Source organism: Taudactylus pleione, unplaced genomic scaffold, assembly GCF_031769625.1.
Source record: "Taudactylus pleione unplaced genomic scaffold, aTauple2 ptg000386l, whole genome shotgun sequence".
NCBI lineage: Eukaryota > Metazoa > Chordata > Amphibia > Anura > Myobatrachidae > Taudactylus > Taudactylus pleione.
This window is the reverse complement of record NW_028284787.1, coordinates 7,464,118-7,486,423: the sequence shown is the minus strand read 5'-3', so window position 1 is coordinate 7,486,423 and position 22,306 is coordinate 7,464,118. Positions and strand designations below refer to the sequence as shown.

Here is a 22,306-nt window from a genome sequence, read left to right as displayed (position 1 = left end):
AGGGCAGGGGGATGGAGGGGATACAGGGGGCAGTAGGTGATACAGGGCACAAGTCTGGTTGAAAATCTGTTGTACGGTGATGACATGGTTATATTCCTACACAAACAGGAATCTTCTGGGACCATGTGATCTGCAACATGAATAGTGAATACTGACTGAAGACAACATCTCCCAGGGAGGATCAGTTTCTTCAGAGGTTCTACGTTGCAGAGAAACCACCATATAGGTAGTGTCTTGAAAAAGTCTTAATTGGATATAGGACGAAACGCGTTGACCAAGAGCTACCAAGTGCCTACCAGGAGGATCGTTATATTCATCACCTAAGCCGCTTTATTTGTATCTGCCCAGCAGGACTATTGACCATCTAACCAGCATTTGGCTTTGCCCCACACAGGCGTGCGTGGGTGAGTACTGCTGGAGAACTTATTGCCCAGCAAGCCCAGCCCGTCACACGCACAACCGGAAGTGCCAATCAGCTGACCTACACCTTGCCTGGAATTGTCTAGCGGCCGGAGCCGCTACACTGCTGCACGCGTCTGGGGCATGAGTCACTGGAGGACTTAGCGCCCAGCAAGCCCTGCATGCTTTCCAACAGCGGCACGCTGATCACTATTTCAGCCATCACCAGAAGATTGTAAGAGCATTTCTCTTAGCACCTTTGATGTGAACTTCTTACTGACACCACTGCATTCCGTGAGATCGATACTTACTTGAATTTGTTGATATGATTGTGAACATCTCCATGGGACCGTATGCATAATAGCGTGGCCACGCTCAGAGTATTTTTTATGATCTAGAGATCAAGTAGACCTTGTATTTTATGCCAGTAGCTGGGACGCCAGCAATCTTTTATTCAGTTGTTATTTCCTCTATCAGATTTTTTATTATTATCTGGATATTAGTGATTGTACTGTGATATATGTGCTATTATTAAATAAGATTATTTTACTGATCCAGTCTTCCATTCATTTGAACAGAGAGCACACATACAATTTATAATCTGTATTGACAATTATCACCACCCACCTTGCGCAGTAGCTACACAGGTTGTTGTTTTCAGGTTGATTTTTTTCTATTTGGTCCTAGCTAGACCAAAGATTGCTACTAGCTAGCAGGTGGTTAATTTCTGTATTTATTTCTGAGCGCCGGGTATTGTAGTTTTTCAACTACACATATCTATAACGTTATTAACAAATTAATTAGTAATTTAAAAAATTATAGGTATTAGAAAAAAAGGGCAGGGGGATGGAGGGGATACAGGGGGCAGTAGGTGATACAGGGCACAAGTCTGGTTGAAAATCTGTTGTACGATGATGACATGGTTATATTCCTACACAAACAGGAATCTTCTGGGACCATGTGATCTGCAACATGAATAGTGAATACTGACTGAAGACAACGTCTGCCCAGGGAGGATCAGTTTCTTCAGAGGTTCTACATTGCAGAGAAACCACCATATAGGTAAGGTGTATTTGGAACAGAATGGAGAGGAATGTTCCCAGAGTGTCAAGAAATGGGTGGAGTGTCATGATGACAAACCCCCATTTCCAGTGACCACGCCCTTAATGACGCGTGACCACGCCTATTTTTTTTACGCTCGCCTTCGGCCCGCATACACTATGTGTTACTTAACTTTGAAGGCGCAAGTTTTAAAACTTACATAAGTTATGGTGTTGGAACAGGGACCACCCATTATCAAATGGCTAGTTTTTGCCTATGGGCGCAGACCATAAGTGGAAATAAGACTGTCACTGTCTGTGAAGGGAAGAGCCAAGCGAGTGTGCGACTGACTGGCTGCAAGGCTGACACTGCGAATCTGTGTAAGTGGACTTTGATACTGTGATCTTGTTGCAAGTTGTAAATCTGAATGCTACATAATTTATAAATATAATGCATCACCGTTAGTGTATATTAGATATATCATATTAAAAATATGATCTATATAATATAAACTATGGGTGACGGCTGCTATATATATATAATTATTATTATCCTTTATTTATATGGCGAGAGAGTTTTGAGTAGATGATAGTATGAGTGAGGGAAGGAAAAGCACATAAGGGAAGAGGGCCCTGCTCGTGAGAGCTTACATTCTATGGGGGTCAGGGAGGGGAGAGACAGACAGGGGTGACACAGATAGGGCAGACAGTCAGGAAGAAGCATGTGAGCAGCAGATTAGGATGAGAGCTGGAAGGCTTTGAAGTGAGTCTTAAGAGCCCGTTTAAAGATTTGTAGAGTGGTGGAGAGTCACAGAGGGAGAGAGTACCAGAGGTAGGGAGCAGCACAGGCGAGATCTTGGAGGCAGGAGTGGAAGGAAGTGATCAATAGGCGAGAGGTGGGATGCATTTGTAGGAGAGGGACTTAGATTAGTGTGATGTAGATGAAGGTGTGGTGAAGTGATAGGGAGAGGAGGGTGGGTGCTGAGCTTAGTGGTTGGGTAGGACCATTGTGGGGGAGAAAAGAATGAAAGAGGAGTAACAGGAGAGGAGAAGGAGGGAAGCAGAGGGGAGGAATACAGACAGAGGAGGGGAGAGAAGGGGAGGAAGAAGTGGAGGATATTAGGGGGGAAGGATAGAGGTGGGAACAGGAGGCAGAATAAAGGATTAGGTAGGCACTGAGTAAAGTGAGAATTTGAAGAAAACATGGTGACAGTGTGGATGAGGTAAGAATAGTGTATGTGTGAGAACGATAGTGTTGAAGGTTTTTCAAAAATGCTGGTGAAAGAACACAGTTGGTGAATGCGTATGCTTGATGAACAAAGTAGGGTTTTTTATTGAAGGGAATATATGTGGTTTAAAGTGTTTTGAAAATGAGTAATAAAAAAGAAGTTTAAAGTTGTGATGCTAGGCAAAAGCAATGGTAAATCAAACCGTATATGCAAGGTTTAGAGGTTACTTTGCATTGGTACAAATAAGAATTTTGTTTTTTGTTAAAAAAGAGGCAGCACAAATAGTAGCAAGTGAGATAATGTCTTTGCAATGACCAGACAAGGATTTCAGTGTTGCATATCCTGGTTATGCAGGCAGCAGGTGTTTGTTGTGAAGAGGTATTGAACTCACACTTGATGCTCCATAGGTGTCCATATGCAGTATTGATAGAAGTTTAGTTGTGTTCGATGAAATGTTCTCCTTCTGTTTTCCTTCGGTTTAGCGCTGGTGTAACGCTGAAATTTTCTCTAAAATCTATTTTGCACTTGTGATTCTGCACTTAGGAGTCTGCTAACTCCAGCCAAGGCTAAAACAGCCTAGTGAATGATATTTAAGTAGAGATGTAGCCAAGTGTGCATCCTAATTAAAGACAACTCCCCACTTGCCAGCCAATACAGACCCAGCAATAAAATGGCTTAAACAAACACGTAGCACATACCAAACTTTTAGGACTTAAGTTCAATCATGCCTACACACAATCTAAAGACTGGAGATAGTACTTATGGCAATTTATATACAATAAAATATTATAAGACTGCAGCAGACTTGCGATAATAATTGCTGATTACCTGTTGGGAGACAGATATATATATATACACACACAATGCATTGGTCCGGCACTCGGTATGATAATGGTCACTTAGCTGGTTGCCCCCACAATGTCCAATAACATAGAATACGTCAGGTGCGACACTCCACGCAAATAAGGTAAACTTCACATACAGCTCGAAGCACCTTCAAGCTGTGTGTGATGTTTACCTTATTTGCGTGGAGTGCCGCACCTGATGTATTATATATACACAGTCAGGTGCATAAATATTGGGACATTGACAGAATTTTCATATTTTGGCCTCTATTCACCACCATAATGGCATTGAAATGAAACAAACAAGATGTGCTTTAACTGCAAACTTTCAGATTTAATTTGAGGGTAATTACGGTGAACGGTGTAGGAATTACAACGGTTTCTATATGTGCCTCCCACTTTTTAAGGGGCCAAAAGTAATGGGACAAACTAAACAATCCTAAATCTAATTTTAACTTTTTAATACTTTGTTGCAAATCCTTTGCAGGCAATTACAGCCTGAAGTCTGGAACGCATAGACATCACCAGACGCTGGGTTTCATCCCTGGTGATGCTCTGCCAGGCCTCTACTGCAAATGTCTTCAGTTCCTGCTTGTTCTTGGGGCATTTTCCCTTCAGTTTTGTCTTCATCAAGTGAAATGAATGCTCAATCGGATTCAGGTCAGGGGATTGACTTGGCAATTGCATAACATTCCACTTTTTAGCCTTAAAAAACTCTTTGGTTGCTTTTGCAGTATGCTTCGGGTCATTGTCCATCTGCACTGTGAAGCACCGTCCAATGAGTTCTGAAGCATTTGACTGAATATGAGCATATAATATTGCCCGAACACTTCAGAATTCATTCTGCTGCTTTTGTCAACAGGCACATCATCAATAAATACAAGGGAACCAGTTCCATTGGCAGCCATACATGCCCACGCCATGACATTATACCCATATACAATTATTTCCAAGGTATAATTTCGGGAGGTTTGCATATTATGCACAGATTTTAAGATATACCCTCTGGATATGTCTCCGTGATCTATATTGTTTATTATGATTGCAATGATTCATATGCACTGGTGACACTTGTGATATAGTTGGTAACAGAGTGCGTTATTTCTATTAATTTCTTTCCATTTTTGCAAGAGGCTCTCGTACCGACCTGATAATTCTCTCATTTGTTGTCCTATGCCTTTTGGGTATGACCATCAACAGCAGAAATTGGGGTTGATGACGGGAACCTCTTCTTATTTGCTTTCTCGGGACTACTACATCAGCAGATCTCTCACTCCTCCTCCTCTACAATTGTGTATGAGACCGAGCAGCAGAGCCTGGTTGTGGATTCTTTAGCCCCTACTTTTTCTATATCTCTGTTTACCGACATTTCCTATATATTGACCTGATATTATACCATGTCACTAGAGCCTTTCACTTCTATGACTGTGATATATCTAATTATACGATCACTTATGTTTGAGATTCATAGTCTCTAGTTGATTACAACTATCTCTACAGCATTCTGTATTTTCCCAGAAGTCCTTATTTCAACCGTTAAATTCACTCATTTGCAGTCCAATACCATGGGCAAGACAGCAAATAGCAGTAATTTGGTGTGAAGACTAGGACCACTGTTGACTATTGTTCTCAGGGGTTACAAGTTGATCTTTGTCTCATCTGTCCATAGGATGTTGTTCCAGAACTGTAATGGCTTTTTTAGATGTTGTTTGGAAAACTCTAATCTGGTGTTCCTGTTTTTGTGGCTCACCAATGGTATACATCTTGTGGTGAACCCTCTATATTCACTCTTGTGAAGTCTTCTCTTGATTGTTGACTTTGACACATATACACCTACCTCCTGGAGAGTGTTCTTGATTTGGCCAACTGTTGTGAAGGGGTTTTTCTTCACCAGGGAAATAATTCTTCTGTCATCCACCACAGTTGTCTTCCGGGTCTTTTGGTGTTGCTGAGCTCTCCGGTGCGTTCTTTCTTTTTAAGAGTGTTCCAAACAGTTGATTTGGCCACACCTAATGTTTTTCCTATCTCTCTGATGGGTTTGTTTTGATTTTTCAGCCTAATGATGGCTTGCTTCACTGATAGTGACAGCTCTTTGGATCTCATATTGCGAGTTGACAGCAACTGATTCCAAATGCAAATGTCACACCTAGAATAAACTCCAGACCTCTTACCTGCTTAATTGATAATGAAATAACGAGGGAATAGCCCACACCTGTCCATGAAATAGCTTTAGAGCTGATAGTCCCATTACTTTTGGCCCCTTAAAAAGTGGGAGGCACATATAGAAACCGTTGTAATTCCTACACCGTTCACCTGATGTGGATGTAATTACCCTCAAATTAAATCTGAAAGTCTGCAGTTACAGCATATCTTGTTTGTTTAATTTCAAAGCCATTGTGGTGGTGAATAGAGGCCAAAATATGAAAATTCTGTCAATGTCCCAATATTTATGGACCTGACTGTATATATATATATATATATATATATATATATCATCAGAAAGATAGCAAAAACATTAGGTGCGGCCAAATCAACTGTTTGGAACATTCTTAAAAAGAAAGAAAGCACCGGAGAGCTCAGCAACACCAAAGGACCCGGAAGACCACGGAAAACAACTGTGGTGGATGACAGAATAATTATTTCCCTGGTGAAGAAAAACCCCTTTACAACAGTTGGCCAAATCAAGAACACTGTCCAGGAGGTAAGTGTATGTGTGTCAAAGTCAACAATCAAGAGAAGACTTCACAAGAGTGAATATAGAGGGTTCACCACAAGATGCAAACCATTGGTGAGCCACAAAAACAGGAAGACCAGATTAGAGTTTGCCAAACAATATCTAAAAAAGCCATTACAATTCTGGAACAACATCCTATGGACAGATGAGACAAAGATCAACTTGTACCAGAGTGATGGGAAGAGAAGAGAAGGAACTGCTCATGAGCCAAAACATACCACCTGTATCAGTGAAGCATGGTGGTGGTAGTGTCATGGCGTGGGCATGTATGGCTGCCAATGGAACTGGTTCCCTTGTATTTATTGATCATGTGACTGCTGACAAAAGCAGCAGAATGAATTCTGAAGTGTTTCGGGCAATATTATATGCTCATATTCAGTCAAATGCTTCAGAACTCATTGGACGGAACTTCACAGTGTAGATGGATAATGACCCGAAGCATACTGCAAAAGCAAACAAAGAGTTTTTTAAGACTAAAAAGTGGAATGTTATGCAATGGCCAAGTCAATACCTTGACCTGAATCCGATTGAGCATGCATTTCACTTGATGAAGACAAAACTGAAGGCAAAATGCCCCAAGAACAAGCAGGAACTGAAGACATTTGCAGTAGAGGCCTGGCAGAGCATCACCAGGGATGAAACCCAGCGTTTGGTCATGTCTATGCGTTCCAGACTTCAGGCTGTAATTGCCTACAAAGGATTTGCAACAAAGTATTAAAAAGTGAAACTTAGATTTAGGATTGTTTAGTTTGTCCCATTACTTTTGGCCCCTTAAAAAGTGGGAGGCACATATAGAAACCGTTGTAATTTCTACACCGTTCACCTGATTTGAATGTAATTACCCTCAAATTAAATCTGAAAGTCTGCAGTTAAATCACATCTTGTTTGTTTCATTTCGAAGCCATTGTGGTGGTGAATAGAGGCCAAAATATGAAAATTCTGTCAATGTCCCAATATTTATGGACCTGACTGTATATATATATATAGCAATATATGGAGAGAGGTGGCACTCAGAGTCTTTATATCAAAAAGTGAACCCTGTGCCAGGGTGATTTATTGGGACCTCAGGACAACGGACAACTTAAATTTTAACGGGGGCGTGCCATAATACCACGCCCCTCTTTGGGTCGCAGGCCTTCGGTGCACAGATGTCCCAACCGCTGAATCACCAATGTTGGGAGGTATGATAATAGTGAATACCTATGTCCCAGCTGCTGGTAGCCATGTCATGCTCCTGTGGCTGGCTTCACATATTAGACACCCCCCCAAAGAGGTCCAGCCCTGTCCCTAAAATGCTGTGGCCACACCTCCTCCAGGTGGGAACTCCTCCTGGTACAGCAACTTCCTGGGAAGTTGCTGTACCAGGGCCCAGGATTTCTCTTGGCAGCCCTTAGTGTCCCCCTGCTATGGCATAAACGTCAATCGTTAACCTTCTTGTTAATCCTGGTGCTGGTTACTGAAAATATGGGGGAACACAACACTGTTTTCCCCCCGAATTTCCAGCACCAGAACATGCTCAGAGGCCTGGGGCTGGTTATGCTTTTGGGGGGATCGATTTTTTGTTTCTAAATTTTAACCCTTACTTTACACTGTGCACACAGAAGCCTGCACAGATCACAGTGCACTTCTATGTCATTCTTCTATCCTGCTCCATGTTCTATTGCATTGTGAAACACTATTCTTAGTAAATCCTTGAGTTGTATTCCTGTCTATAGAAAGTACTCGCGTGTTGGTTTGATGGTCTTTTGACTTCTAATTGCGTGTTTTGATGTCTATTTCTATGCAGGATCGTGTTTTCGCACTCGTGTGTTGCCTACTCTTCCAGAATACTGGGATGTAATCTGGACTCCAGAGAAGGTAGGCTCACTTTCTGTCTTCCAGCTGGGACCCCTGAAATCTTGAATTCCTGGGTTTTGCATCAGAATGTGTATACTTGTGACTCAAATGTTCTGCTATGTGCAGTTTAGTAAAAACACAATTTCAGGGCGGGGAGTATTTTTTATTCCTGTCCGCTCGCTAAGCTGTGGGTGCCCACCCACAGCTAGTGCGAGCGGGCAGGAGATGGTCACGATTATCATGACCATCGGCATTGCGGGGAGACCCTAAGGTAGGGTCTCAGCACTCGCAATGCTGAGTGGACTTCCAGCTCTGATAGAGCCGGAAGTCCACTACTGACATCAAGAGTGATGTCAGTAGGGATGCCCACAAACGGCAGGCGTTCCTTCGGGAACGCCGTTTGTTCAGCCACCCCCCTACCCGCCTACAAAAGGGGCAAGCTGTCGATCAACATCGACAGCCGCCTCGTTTTGCTGCGAACTCCAGAGTGAGTGCAGGTCTCACTCGCTACGGGGCTCGCGCACGCGCGTTGCGTGTGCACTGGGCCACCATCGACCCGCTTGCAAGCGGGTCTGAATCAGGCCCTATGTGATTTTTTTTTGGTTGAACCGACAATCAGCATGATTTTTCTGTCAGTGGAAGGTCCAGATATCGGCAGTACACACTATACAATTTAAATGAAAAGGCTGATGATTTTCAGGCTCAGGAATCTATAATTTCAATATGTCCACCTACAAGGAGTTTGATGTAGTCACGAAAATGTGTAAGAAATATGGACAGATTATAGAGAATGCCCACATACTTCATGATATTGGAACCTTTTGGCCGATATCTTCTGCTAAGTCTGAACGATTCGATAATCGAAGCTGAATGTTTCTGGATGTTTTTGGACCATTTTATCAGTGTTTTGGCAAAAAATCTACAACTAAACAATAACCATCATCACCTTTATTTGAGTCCTAGGACTAGACTTACTAAGGAGTGTTTCGCATTTGATATCATTGCCATTTGAAATTTCAGTGTCAGAGCCGCCACATCACAAATCTAGTCCTTAGTATGGTGTGACTTTTCTTGCGTCCTGTTGTTTTCAATATCACTTCCTTAACAATATACAGTGGAAACACTTAGATACTTTCTGACAGGATTACCTAATAATGACTTTTTGAGCATCAGCAAACACAAACAGGCATGGAGCCTTAGGTCATAAATCCAACCATAAAATTGAAATCTCATTTCCTTCTGCTGTGCTGACTACTGACCAGCTAATGACTTAATGCATTAACCATGTATGTTCATGCTGGGGCTGATACAAAGTGAGTACTGTCTATCTTTAGTTAAATCACTTTGTGCATGTCCAAAACGGTACCAACTAAGGCACTTCCACCTGCTTGTGCCTGGAAAGAAAGGGTATTTCCAAGTGCTAGCACAGTACTAAAAATGGCAGTGCAACAGTTTAGCTTCATACTTTAACCATAGAAAATAAATATAGTTTGTATATATCCCTTTTATACTTTATAGCCCCGTCATAGGGTTTCAGTGGGCCCTGTACTGGCGCCGCCCACTCCCCTTAAATACATGCCTTTATCAGGCTGCACTCCAGGAAGTGGGTGGGCGAGAGCACCATGACTGGGTGCCATTCCAGGGCACGGCACTGACAGCATCGCCCTCCATACAGCACTGATACTTTGTATTAAGTCTTACGACTACATTTTCTAAGTGCGGCTTTTCAAAGACACTAATTCTCAGCTGTTTTGACCCTGAAATGTAAACAGCAACAATATTAAATGTAAAACCAGAAGTTAATTGGAGTTTTGAATTTCGGGGTCATTATCTGCTGAGAATCCTCCACTTGAAAAAGTTGCCGTTTAGTACAGTAAGTCTGCCCTTAGTGTCATTTCTGAAAGATGTATTGGCCATCTTACTATATAATCATGTTATTACATTTCTAACTGTTTGCTTTATACTTGTAAACCTTTCTTTACAGCATCTGCTAGAAACACATAAATCATTTAACCTTTCAATACTACCTTCCATTTTACAATTAAAAACATTTGTCAGCTGTAAATATGATTTAAGTATACAGTACTGTACAATACATGTTATATTGTGTAATGTTGGTTTACACAAGCGAATGGCAAATATTTTTTCAGAACCATTCAGAAGTGCAATAAAATAACTGCTCTTCAAAGTCCACTGAAAATGTATGATGGTTCATTCAGTGCTCAGTGAAGCACTGACTGATAAGGTATTAATAATTAGATGAACTATCTTGGTAAAGGTTCTGCTGACACTTCTTTCTGCTATAGGTGGTGCCCTTTTCAGATGAGTGCCAAAGGTTCACTATAAATACCATTTGCTTAGAATCATCACATTTGTCATCCATCTAACTGCCCTGCTGTCTCTGTTCTTATTCCTTATGTTATAAGAAAGTCATACTCTGTGCATCATGGTGAGACTTGTGTTGCCAAACCCGGGACTGGAGAACAGGATACAAACATACGAGGAACTTGAGAAACTAGAAAAAGAAGAAGCAGGCGATAGACCACAATGGGATAACAAAGCTCAGTACATGCTTACCTGTATTGGTTTTTGTGTAGGACTGGGAAACGTATGGAGATTTCCTTACCTTTGTCAAAGCCATGGAGGAGGTATGTGCCAATTGCTATGAAACTATTAAGGTTTTTTTTACATGTATTGTTTACACTGAGTTTATTATTGCACTATGCAGAATTATTTCTATGTTTCTATGTGTTCCTCACGAAAACACATCACATATTTAGTTAATAATAATATCCTATATTGATCTTGAAAACAAGGAAACTGTATATTGGTATATTTTTAATACTACAATGTAACCACTTAACTGGGTAATCTTTTTTCCAAAACCGCTCAGAAATTGTCAGGATTTTTTATGATTACTGTAGGTCAATAACATCTATTTAAAACTTATCCAACACGATTTTATAAAAAAAAAAAAAAAAAAATGAACACATTTTCCCCATAATAAGAGCATTTTTTTCAAATGCATGAACTTGAACTTTAAACACTTTTAAACTATTTAGGATGTATAAAATTTAGCCATCCATGTGGGATCACCATACTGAAATTATTAATATCGATATTTATAAAATTTATATTTAATGCTATGCAGTTGTAGTTTACAGGTGGACTGGGGGTGGGGCTGCTGTTCTGATATGAGAGCTGGTCCAAGAATGATATATCAAAGTGTCCAATCGTCCCTGAGCGATATACAAATGACCCAACACTACAGAAAAATGTATTGGTGCGAATTATGCATATCAATATTTCCAATATATTTGCTACATATAGCCACTGGAAGATTATTTTCCAATGGCCGCCCAGTGGGCATATCTGACTGGTCACATCAGATGCGACCACGTTAGGTAAAGCCCAATCTGGCGTGGTTGGATCTGAAGCAACCACACCAGGAAAGTGGTTAAAGCCCACTTACTAGGGGACTTTTTGTGGCTCCAAAAGTGCCTTAACTTCTGCTATTTGTATCAGAAGTATTTACATTTTTGCTTTACATTTGTGCCTACATCATATAAAATGTCATGTAGATTTAATAGAATCCTTTGGTGACATATTCTAACCATCATTATATCAGAATTTGGAATTGTATTATCAAAACAGAAAAAGAGAAGAGGCACTGAGCTGTAAAAAGATAATAAGAACAGGAATTATATACATTATGCTGATAACGGGAAGTTGCACTGGGCAGTCTCCCATGTGTATAAAACAAAATGAAGACTAGCAGGGGTATTCAATTTGGAGCGAAAAGTCTGTGCTGGACTTTTCGCTCCACATCGCTGATTTTCCTGGGATAAATATCGGGCGCGCGCCCGCTTTATCCCCGTATTCAATTAAAAAGCTACGAAAACGGGAGCCGGCGAAATAGGATCGGCGAAAAAACACGGGATTTAGCTGGAATAAATTGTAGGACCCCCTAAAGCTGTCAAAACATGGGGGATCACTATGGGTACCCCCGGTTTAGCCTGCAAATGAAAGTCGGGATTTTAAATAGCCACGGCAGGTGTTTTTTTCTGACATTGAAGAAGTGATGCAGAAGAGCACTTAGGTTATTTTTTTCGTTTTTTTAAGTGGTCCCATCAAATTTGGGGTACATGAAAATGGGTACTAGCATATTTTTCTGTCCCTAAAGTAATTTTTTTAAAATTCTGCAAATATGCACCTGCCGCTAATGGCCTATTCTAGAAAACACCTGCCGCATATTTGCAGAATAGCCTAGAACCTATTTCCCTATTTTTAAACACTTTTTTCCATTTTTTTTTTCACCCAAATTTTTAAATAATTTTTTTGGGGTGTCCCTAATTTTTTTTTTTACTTTTTTTGACAGTTTATTTTTAAATGACATTCCCAAGGTTGCAGGCTATTTTTTTTAAACCTGCACCCCTAAACCCCAATTCTGCACTTTTTTTCGCCACCTATTCAGTGTTGAAAAGTTATCCCCATTTTTTTTCAAAGACTTTTCGAACCTGCGAAAAGTCTTTGAAATTGAATACGGGGATAATTGAAATCGTCGAAAATGACGTCATGATTCTGAAATATTCGCTCCAAATTGAATACCGCTGTAGAGATTAATTGTAGTTCAAATAAACATACACTATTGAAAATAATACCTGTCTGTCCCATATTAGTTTTGTTTCAGTGATGCTCTACAAATGACTGCATGTAAAATATCACTGCTGCATAAATATCAGGCGCCCCGCAAGGTGGAAAAGAGTGGAGGGGTGCCTCTCTAAGGCACTGTCTGGACGGGGCACCTTGGAGATGAGTTCACACTGGATAGAGGCACCAGTTGCACACCTCTCATTACAGATTGTTACAGATAAGCATAATTATTATAATAAGGGAATACACTTTTTGTTATAAATACTATTATACTGTACATATTGGAGCAAACCAGAGCTAGTTTTTCACAAACAGAAAGAATATGGAAGCAGCGTCTGCATTCTGGACGCGATGTAGATAAGCGATGTGGTATTGGGGATATAAATTGGGGCTAGGTGAATGAATAGCCTTTGTCGCAGGCAAATGTGGAAGCTGCAGTGGCAGAGGGGCTGGGATATAGCCCGGACCATACAGGGTTAAAGTGACTCACAAGAAAGAGGAGGTCCAGGTCCACCCCTATTACCAAATTGAATAGTATGTTTGCAATTGCTTTCCTGGGCCACCAACTTTATGGAAGTATTAAATAAATTGGATCTTCTTCCGCCAGCTATAGTGTGTTGCGTTTTTATTTAATGGGAGTGGGGACAGAGATGGCCATATAAGGGTGCATAAAAGATGCTACCAGGAGTTAGGCACAAGGATATCCATCATACCTAAGCGGCTTAACATAATAGGGTCCTGATCATAAGCTTACATTTAATATAAAAATAGGAGTTTAATACATTAGATTTAGCACCAAATATCTTATATTGATCTAGTCAGATGTCACTGGGAGAAAGTACTTAGTGGTGTCACATGACCAAGTCACAAAACAATGTTGGTGAAGGTTAAGAAGGTTGCTTGAGCATTGAAACAGAATTAGGGTGGACTGACTTAAGGTGCTTGAACCCATTATGAGTATTGGTTCTACAGAGCTCCCATAAACTATGGGAAACCTGTAACACTGATATTGTGATTATTATTGACTTGACAGCATAGGCTGCGATCATCACTATCGCTACAAAAATCAAGTAGAAACAGAAAAAACAAATAAAGACAGATAATAAACAAGGCGGCCATACACATTAAAAACTGAAAGCCTTGTTTATCAACGAGTTTTATAATTCACAACGAGTTGATAAAACTTGTTGCGTATGATAATGGTGCTCCAACCAATCATCTGTTTCAAATATGACAGTTGGAGCTGATTGGCCAGAGCACCATTTATCATACGCAATATGGTGAGTTTTATCACTCATTGTGAATGATAAAACTCGTTGATAAATGAGACCCTGAGAGAGAGAGAGAGAGAGAGAGAGAGAGAGAGAGAATGAGTGCCTAATAGGTTGTCTGAGCTAAGGAAACATGAGAGCAGTAGGTGTAAACAAGTCTCTCTGGAAGCTTTGAGGGACATAGGAGGTGAGAGGAAATCTGACAGAGAAATAGCAATATATATTTTTTCTCATAATATGAGTAATAATCACATGCTTGGGTAATGATGTAAAGATAACAGTATGGAGAGAGATATTTCAGTTGTCAGCAGTGGCGTAACTAGGGCAGGGCCTCATGCCCTGGGCGCTGTGGGACCGGCGGCGTGGGGGGGCACCTCCGGCCATGGTACAGGTCTGCCCTAGTCAGTCAGTGTAGTGCGGACTGCAGTGAGTGCGGTCTGCACTACACAGTTACACACACATTGCCACCGGCACTGGGTAGTACACTCGTACTACCCAGCGGCGATGTGTGTTTCAACAGCCAATGAAAGTCAGGCAGACTCTCATTGGCTGCTGTGCCCACTGCCAGAGCTGGGCTGGAGCTCACTCATGACAAGAAAGGGGTGTGTGTCATGTTGAAATGCCCCATTTTTCAGTGGCCATGCCCCTTGTGGCATGTGGCCACGCCCAGTTTGGGGGGATTTTTCATCTTGCCCTGGGCTCCGAATACCATAGTTATGCCACTGGTTGTCAGTTGTGACTGAGATGAGAATAGGAGACAACAATCAACAGTTTAGTGTTGGGATTGGGTAGAGTGGGCAGGTAGTAAAGTGGGAAAAGTTGGCAAAGACTTTATCATCATTTGTGGTTCTAATATAGGAAGGATGCAAGTGTGGGAAAGGACCTGAGCAGATTGGCGTTTGGAGAAAAGACACCATTTCATATTTGATCTTGTGAGTTTTGTTCTTAAGTAGAAAGCCAGATCATGGCCATTCATGATGGTTAACGGGGTTGGTGTGGGAGGTTTGATAGTGTTTTAAATACATTGAAGAGTAGTTTTGGGGTTGAAGCTTGAGTGGAGATTATATTTAATTAGAAGTATATTTATTTTATAATGTTCAGAGAGTTTCAGTTGGAGTGGTAACTAGTGGTATATTTGAGGACATCGTGAGAAATTAGGTTTTGTCACTACTGTTTTACTTCATACGAGAGTCTTTGAAATCAGCACAGCTCTAAAGGCGCATATCCACTACATGATTAGCTTCATGAGCGATGAGAGAGAGAGAGAATATTTTCACCTGCTTAATATTGAAGATTATATGCTCCATGTATGAATATGGTTACAAGTATGCTAAATAATCATGATCCTGGCTATAACTTATCCATGTTCTTAGAGTGAATTTTGATTTATATTCAAAGCATTCACAGACATATCGGGTGCACACACCTGGCGATGCACCATTGATATATCGTTCATCCTTTGTACGAACATTTATATATCATTCAGGTGTGTACCCATGTTAAGAGTAGGTCATCTGGGAAAGGCCAAGAATAAGATAGAGAGGGCAGTTTGGAGGAACAAGTTGAATTTGGATAAGCAATTAATATCTTGAAACCTGGTGAGATGTTAAGTTTGTAGAGGTTAAAAAATCAAGCAACCAAGGAAATGCTCCAAAATTCATGGGCTATTCAGGTGAAACATATATTACACTACTACACAGAGAGAAGGGGTTGAAAATCAGGGTCGTATGTACTTAAAAAGATGGAAAAGTGTGTAATGGAACAGTTTATAGGATTGTGAATGTGCAGCATGGGATAAGGAGTGGTCCAAACCTACTTCATTGTCTGCTTCTATGTCTGGGGGCTGTGGGTTGTTGATGGGCTGGTCATCCTTAGATGTTTCGCACTGTGTAATCAAGTGTGTTGCTCCATTATATTGTTCCATAACCCTCCCCCTAACCCTTCCATCTCACAGCCTAACCCTAACCCACCCCTCCCTTCCCAAAGCCTAATTCTATCCCTCCCCTCTAGTGCCTAACTATAACCCTAAACCTGTCCCTAACCCTGATATTTACCGTCAGATTCCAGAGCCGGTATTCTGCTGACCATATGGATTCCGGAACCGGTATTCTGACCATCTGCATTGTGACAGTTGGGATGCTGACTACATCCCGTATATATCTGTACCCTGCAATTGTTTTGCCACTAGACTCACCATTAACAGCAACTAATCAAGTAATGTGAACAAGTTGGCGAGTTGATCAAAAGCATAATGTTGAGAGTTAAGCTGGCCATACACTATCCAGCTTTTCATCTAAGTAACCAATTGAACAATTATCTGACCAACTAAACAATCATGAAGTGTGACTTCATACACTATTCAATTTTTTCATCACACCAGTCAACTACACAACTTTTGTCTCAATCTGGATTGTTATTTGATGTCACAGATGTAGACAGACACTGCGGGATCCCCCTTTGGGGTATAACCAGCAATGGTGCCAATAGCACCAGGGCTCTTCCCCATATCTAATGCCCAGTGTATATAGGGGTAATGGTGTAAAAATTGATTTTAACACACTTTGTCCTTGGCAAACACCAAGTTCCAGCATACCCAGATTGCCAAACATGGTTGCCGAAGCAACCCTGTATATGGAGAACCACAAGTGACAAGCTTGCCTGGCACCACAGCCAGAGCTCTAGAACCTGTAGTTTGGCAAGAAAAAAAATAGTTGAGTTATCATGACTCCACCCTCGCTTTGCAATTATGGTAATCACAGCATTGTATAGTGTTGGTCCGGCCACGGTGACGTGATTGTGCCATCACACACATTGCACGCCCAATTGATCGCATCACGCCCCTTGCACCACCGAACAGGCAGTCCAGAAGTCAGCAATTATGACCCACAACTATAAAAAGTTTGCACACAAAAGATGCATAATAACAGTCAAGCCTGGATCTTACCATACTAAATATGCAGAAAAGCGATCCATACTAAATATATAGCAAAGGATGGATCCACACTAACTTCACACACAGCCCCAGATTTTGCAATACCAAAGATACAAAAATGCTGGATTCATACCAAATATACAGAAAACCCAGATTCACACTAAAATGTGAGAAGTCTGGTAGATTTTTGTGAATTTAGTGTGGAAGCGGCAAGATCTGGGTGTGTTTGTGTATATTTATTTGCTTTTTCTATGTAATTTGCACAGATCTAATTTTTCTGTATATCCAGTTTTTTCTATGTACTTCCGTATTTGATGTGAATCTTTCTGTGGATTTGTCTTTTTTATTTAGTTTGGATCCATCCTTTTCTGTGGACCCATCTTTTTCTGAGTATTTCGTATGGATACGGCTTTTTCTGTGTCATTAATTAGTAAGGAACCGGCTTTTACTATGGATGATTTTTTTCTGTGGATCTGGCATTTTCTGAATATTTGGCTGTTTACGTTCATCCAGCCTTTTCTGTGTATTTAGGGGATGGGCACAGGATGCCAGCACTCAGGATTCCGGCTGTTAGAATGCCGGCATCCTGACTGGGTCACAATCCCAACAGATGGAGGTAAGTATATTACCTTTCCTTACCCCTAGTCCTCCCTTCCCCGCAGCGTAAACCTAGTCCTCCCCCCCAGTAGCTTAAACCTAACCCTCACCCCCCGCACACTAGCCCTAACCCTTCCGCTAGTGCCTAACCCTAACCCTACCCCTGACCCCAATACTTACTGTCGGGATGCCAGTGCCGGGATTCTGACCAGTGTCCGGATTCCGGCGCCAGCATTCTGAGTGCCAGCATCCCAAAAGACGGGATAATAACTACACCCCGTATTTAGTATGTAGCAGCTTTTTAAGTGGATCTGTCTTCTGTGTATTTAGAACATATCTGGCTTATTTTGTGGATTCCAATTTCTGTGCATTTAGTATGCATATGTCTTTTTTGTATTTACAGTAGTATGGATATAGTTTTTTTATTTGGATCCAGATTTTTCTGTGTTTTTGGTATAGTTCAGGCTGTTAATTTGAATTTGGCATTTTCTATGTATTTAGTATGGATCTGACTTTTTATGTGGATCTGACTTTTGTTTAATGTTATTAATATTTGATCCTGTTCTTTCTGTGGATCTGTTTTTTGTGTGTATGTATTTAGTATGAATCTGGCTTTTTTGTGGGGTCCGCCTTTTTCTGTGCATTTAGTATGGGTCCAGCTTTTACTATGTATCTAGTATGAATCTGGAATTTTTAGTGGAGCTTTTATCCACACCAAATTAATAAATATTACAGTTGTAGATACATACATGGAATATAGACAGCTGTCAAATGAGTTTCATGGTACAGTACAAATAGAAATTAATACTACATGTACTACAGTATATAAAAATACAGATTTCAGTCAACTGGGGCTCAGGCAAGGATAGTAGAAGTTAATACTAGTTTCTATTGAATACAAAAGAAATGTGGTTAAATCCAAATCAAGAAAGGCAAATGAGCAGTATGACATAACTCATACAGATGTATCCAGCGACAAGAAGTGGTGGTATAAAAAATGTAAGTGAATGGAATTACTGCAGATAGTATAACAATTGAAGCATTATGAGAATGGTGATATACCATACCAATGTATAACAGCCCACTTAGTACACTGGATCATATATCAATTATAATGAAGGATAATTTCTGATGAAAGAAAGTGGATTTGGCTAGAAAAGAATTACATTATTGGGATACTGAGAAACTTACAATATCCCACCAATCTTACCAAAAATATAATTTATCCCTAAAAAGTCAGCTATATCCAGAAATTAAAGAAAGTTTTTACTCTTGTAAGTAAATTTACAATAACTCACACGTTCACTGTAATAGCATGACAACATATATATTGCATCATTTTGCAATACAAATCCTGGACACGCCAATGTCTTTTTAGATCCCACATCAAGAGAGTGACTTATGTAAAGCTAGAATTGTGTTAGCAGCATTTACACAGGAAAGCAATGTATGCAAGGCTGGTCAGGCCATCTGGCACTTCTTAACAGTGATACACAGAATGGAAGTTGCTCAATCAATTTAATGGCCCATCACACATGAATGTAAGGGAGTGGTTAATCTAGACAAGAATAAACAAAACAAATTGCCCCAGCACAATGTAATGAGGGCAGCAATGAGACTTGCATCCTACATAATAATACTTAGTTACAGTACATACATTTGCAAACATGTGGCAAGCCACGTCAAGGCGTCTCTACTCTGGTGGTTCTACACTGCATAATAATAGCACCACTTTGGGTCATATATATATTAATATATTTCTAAATTGAGAGCCAACTCACCTTGGGGCACCATAGGGTCCTCAAATATGGCACTACCAGGATCAGCATACCCTTCAGCTACTGATACCATACTTGCCATTCAGAACAATCAATTTATTGGCCCATCACAGGTGCATATAAGAAGAGGGTTAATCTAAACCAGTCCTCAGGAACCAAAACAATTCCCATTTTCCAGGTCACGTAGCAGGTGCACAGGTGTATTAACTAATCACTGACATATTTTAAAAGATCCACAGGTGAAGCCAGGAGCATAGTCAGGACTTTGTGGGACCCATAGCAACAGTTGGAAGGGGCTTCTATCCCAATGCTTCTAGAGAGACACCTCTCCACAGCAGTTGTTTATTTAATGCCCCTTAACAGTACCCAAGTTTATTTTCTGACCCATAGTAGTGCTCAATTTAATGTTATGCCCCATAGTTGTGCCCTAGTTTATTTTATGAACCATAGTAGTTCCCTAGTTCACATTATGTCACTTGTGGGGCTACCAGCACACATTATACCTCACAGTACACTCAAATCACATTAAGACATACAGTCTCCCCAGTACACATTATGCCTCACAGTACACTCAAATCACATTAAGACATACAGTGTCCCCAGTACATATTATACCTCACAGTACACTCAAATCATATTAAGACATACAGTGTCCCCAGTACATATTATGCCACATTACAGTCCCTCCAGTTAATATGCCACACTATAGTGCCTACATTTCATATTGTGCCACATTACAGTGCCCCAGTTCACATTATGTAACATTATAGTGCCCTCCAGTTCATAGTATACCACATTACAATGAGCTGGTAAGATTATGCCACACTACAGTGTCCTCCAGTTCACATTATGCCACATTCAGGCTGGGCTATGGGTTGGATCCATTTGTTTAGCAGGCAAATCCAGTAAATTAGTATGCAACTATATAACCTGGGTCAGGGGCCCCATAGCAAAGGCACCTTCTGCACCCACTATATCTATGCCCATGGGTGGAGCTAATTATTTCCCTTTTGATTCTGTGAGGATACCTGAAAAACATGATCTGAGGACCGGGTGTGAGAACCTATGATCAAGGCATGAAAAAAACAAACATTTTCCCCAGTACACTGCAATGGGGTAGTAAAAGAGACTTGCATCTAAATACACTCAAAGCGGGCTTCTTATTCCTTGCATATTCAGACACATGGCTGTATGGAATTGGTATGTAATGCCAGCTGTCGGGATGCCTCCAGTCAGAATACCGACAGCGACATCCCGCTGGTTGGTATCCTGACAGAGGTCGGGTAAGTATACTTGCCCTCCCCCCTTCCCCCCCTAACCTAACACTCTCTTTTTGTAGACTAACCCTCCCCACCCCACACCCTAACACTCCCCGTTAGTGCCTAAAACTAAGTCTCCCCCTTTCATGCGTAAGCCTAACCCTCCCCCCTTAATGCCCAACCCTAACCCCCCTAGTGGTGCCTAATCCTAACCCTCCCCTCAGGGGTGCCTAACCCTAAACCCCCCCCAAAATCTAACCCTACAGATATATACAGACAGGCAAAAGAATAAACATATACAGGACAGACAAATATAGGGGGGCATTTACTGGAGCCTGGCATCGTCTTAGTATCCTACTTTGTATAAAATAACATTAGCTCCTGTGTATGGCCAGCAATAGCAACCTGACCCTAAATGAAAGCTCTGTATGAAAGCAACAGACATGAGCCTGTTAAACTAAACAAACAAGCTGAAATTAATCAATTGTGACACCTAGTGGCTACTACAGGCAGTTATGAATTATATATTGAATCTGGGAAAATTCAGATTTTTTATTTATTTGTTTTTTTAAAGGGAAAAACAACATGTGTATGTTTTTAATTTAACTTAATTAGCACTTTAATGTTGTATTTTTGTCTGTATTAAAATGTATTTTACATAGTAAAAGTGACTTATTGTATTATTAACACTGTCCATACACTGACTTATGAATATGATGTTTTATTAAAGTTCTATATTGTGTATGAATTGTGAACCGTAACTTTAGTAAACATTACTACCACTAACATTAACCAGCCACATATCGTACTACAGCTTTCTCCTGTCCTCAAGATAGAAACTCTTCTGTCCAGACCTAAAACTGACAGATATGCTAATCTAGCAGACATTCTTTTTCGGACACATTTTATGCTTGTGTCTTTAACTTAAGTTAAAATGCATCCAGATCTACAATTGTAATAATATTAAAAAGAGAATGCCTAACTCAAACATTTACTGCCACTTTTATTTTACCTTTTTTTTCTTATAGGTAACAATATTTAAGGTGCAGTTACTTCACAAATTGATTAAAAATACATAATACAATCTATTACATTTTAGAAAGAGAAACCTTGTATATTGTCAAAAAAATATTTTAACAGTACAAACAATTTACTGGCACCAAAAGAACAAAAAGATTTAAACAAAAATATTGGTTACTTATAATTTATGTACACTATAAATTGAAATCTTTCCCCAATTTTGCAGTTGTTAACTTCTGCCTCTTGATGTTTAAATGAGTTTTAAGGAAGAAGGGGGGGGGGGGGGGGGCTTGGACTGCACACCCTAAAACATAATAGGAGGTGCTGCCATGCTGAGACTTGTAGTATGTTTGCCCATCCACCTCATTTTTAATCACCAGCCCAGGTTCCTGCATTTCTGTCTACATGTTAGAATTTACTATTACAGGTAAGTCCTGGATAAATTTAACGTAATGTGTTAGTATTAGGGATGGTAGGGGCCCACTTATACTTACTTATACTTATTACTTATACTCCATGTTAATTGTAGAGTTTATCAGGATGCTTTTGTCTATCATTGTTCTTAGCACCTAGAGTGTGCGTCTGCATTCTATGTCCCCTGCTTAAATGAGTTTGTAAGCAGAAAAGCTTTGTTCCACGTCACAGGAAGTCAAGGTCGCACATGTAAACTTCGACACTTGCTTCACTGTTGTGGAAATTGCTGTGTCCTTCTA

At 40.5% G+C, this 22,306-nt stretch overlaps 1 protein-coding gene across 1 annotated transcript in view; it reads left to right on the top strand.

Annotated features, from left to right (window-relative positions):
- Positions 1-1,345: 1,345 nt before the first annotated feature.
- SLC6A19 (solute carrier family 6 member 19) overlaps positions 1,346-22,306 on the top strand; it is a 152,966-nt gene continuing 132,005 nt past the window's right edge. Inside the window, exons 1-3 of the mRNA XM_088445644.1 lie at positions 1,346-1,461; positions 8,034-8,104; positions 10,510-10,731. Of these exons, the coding sequence (XP_088301770.1) occupies positions 10,530-10,731 (202 nt within the window). The 5' untranslated portion in view covers positions 1,346-1,461; positions 8,034-8,104; positions 10,510-10,529. The remainder of the gene's footprint in view (positions 1,462-8,033; positions 8,105-10,509; positions 10,732-22,306) is intronic.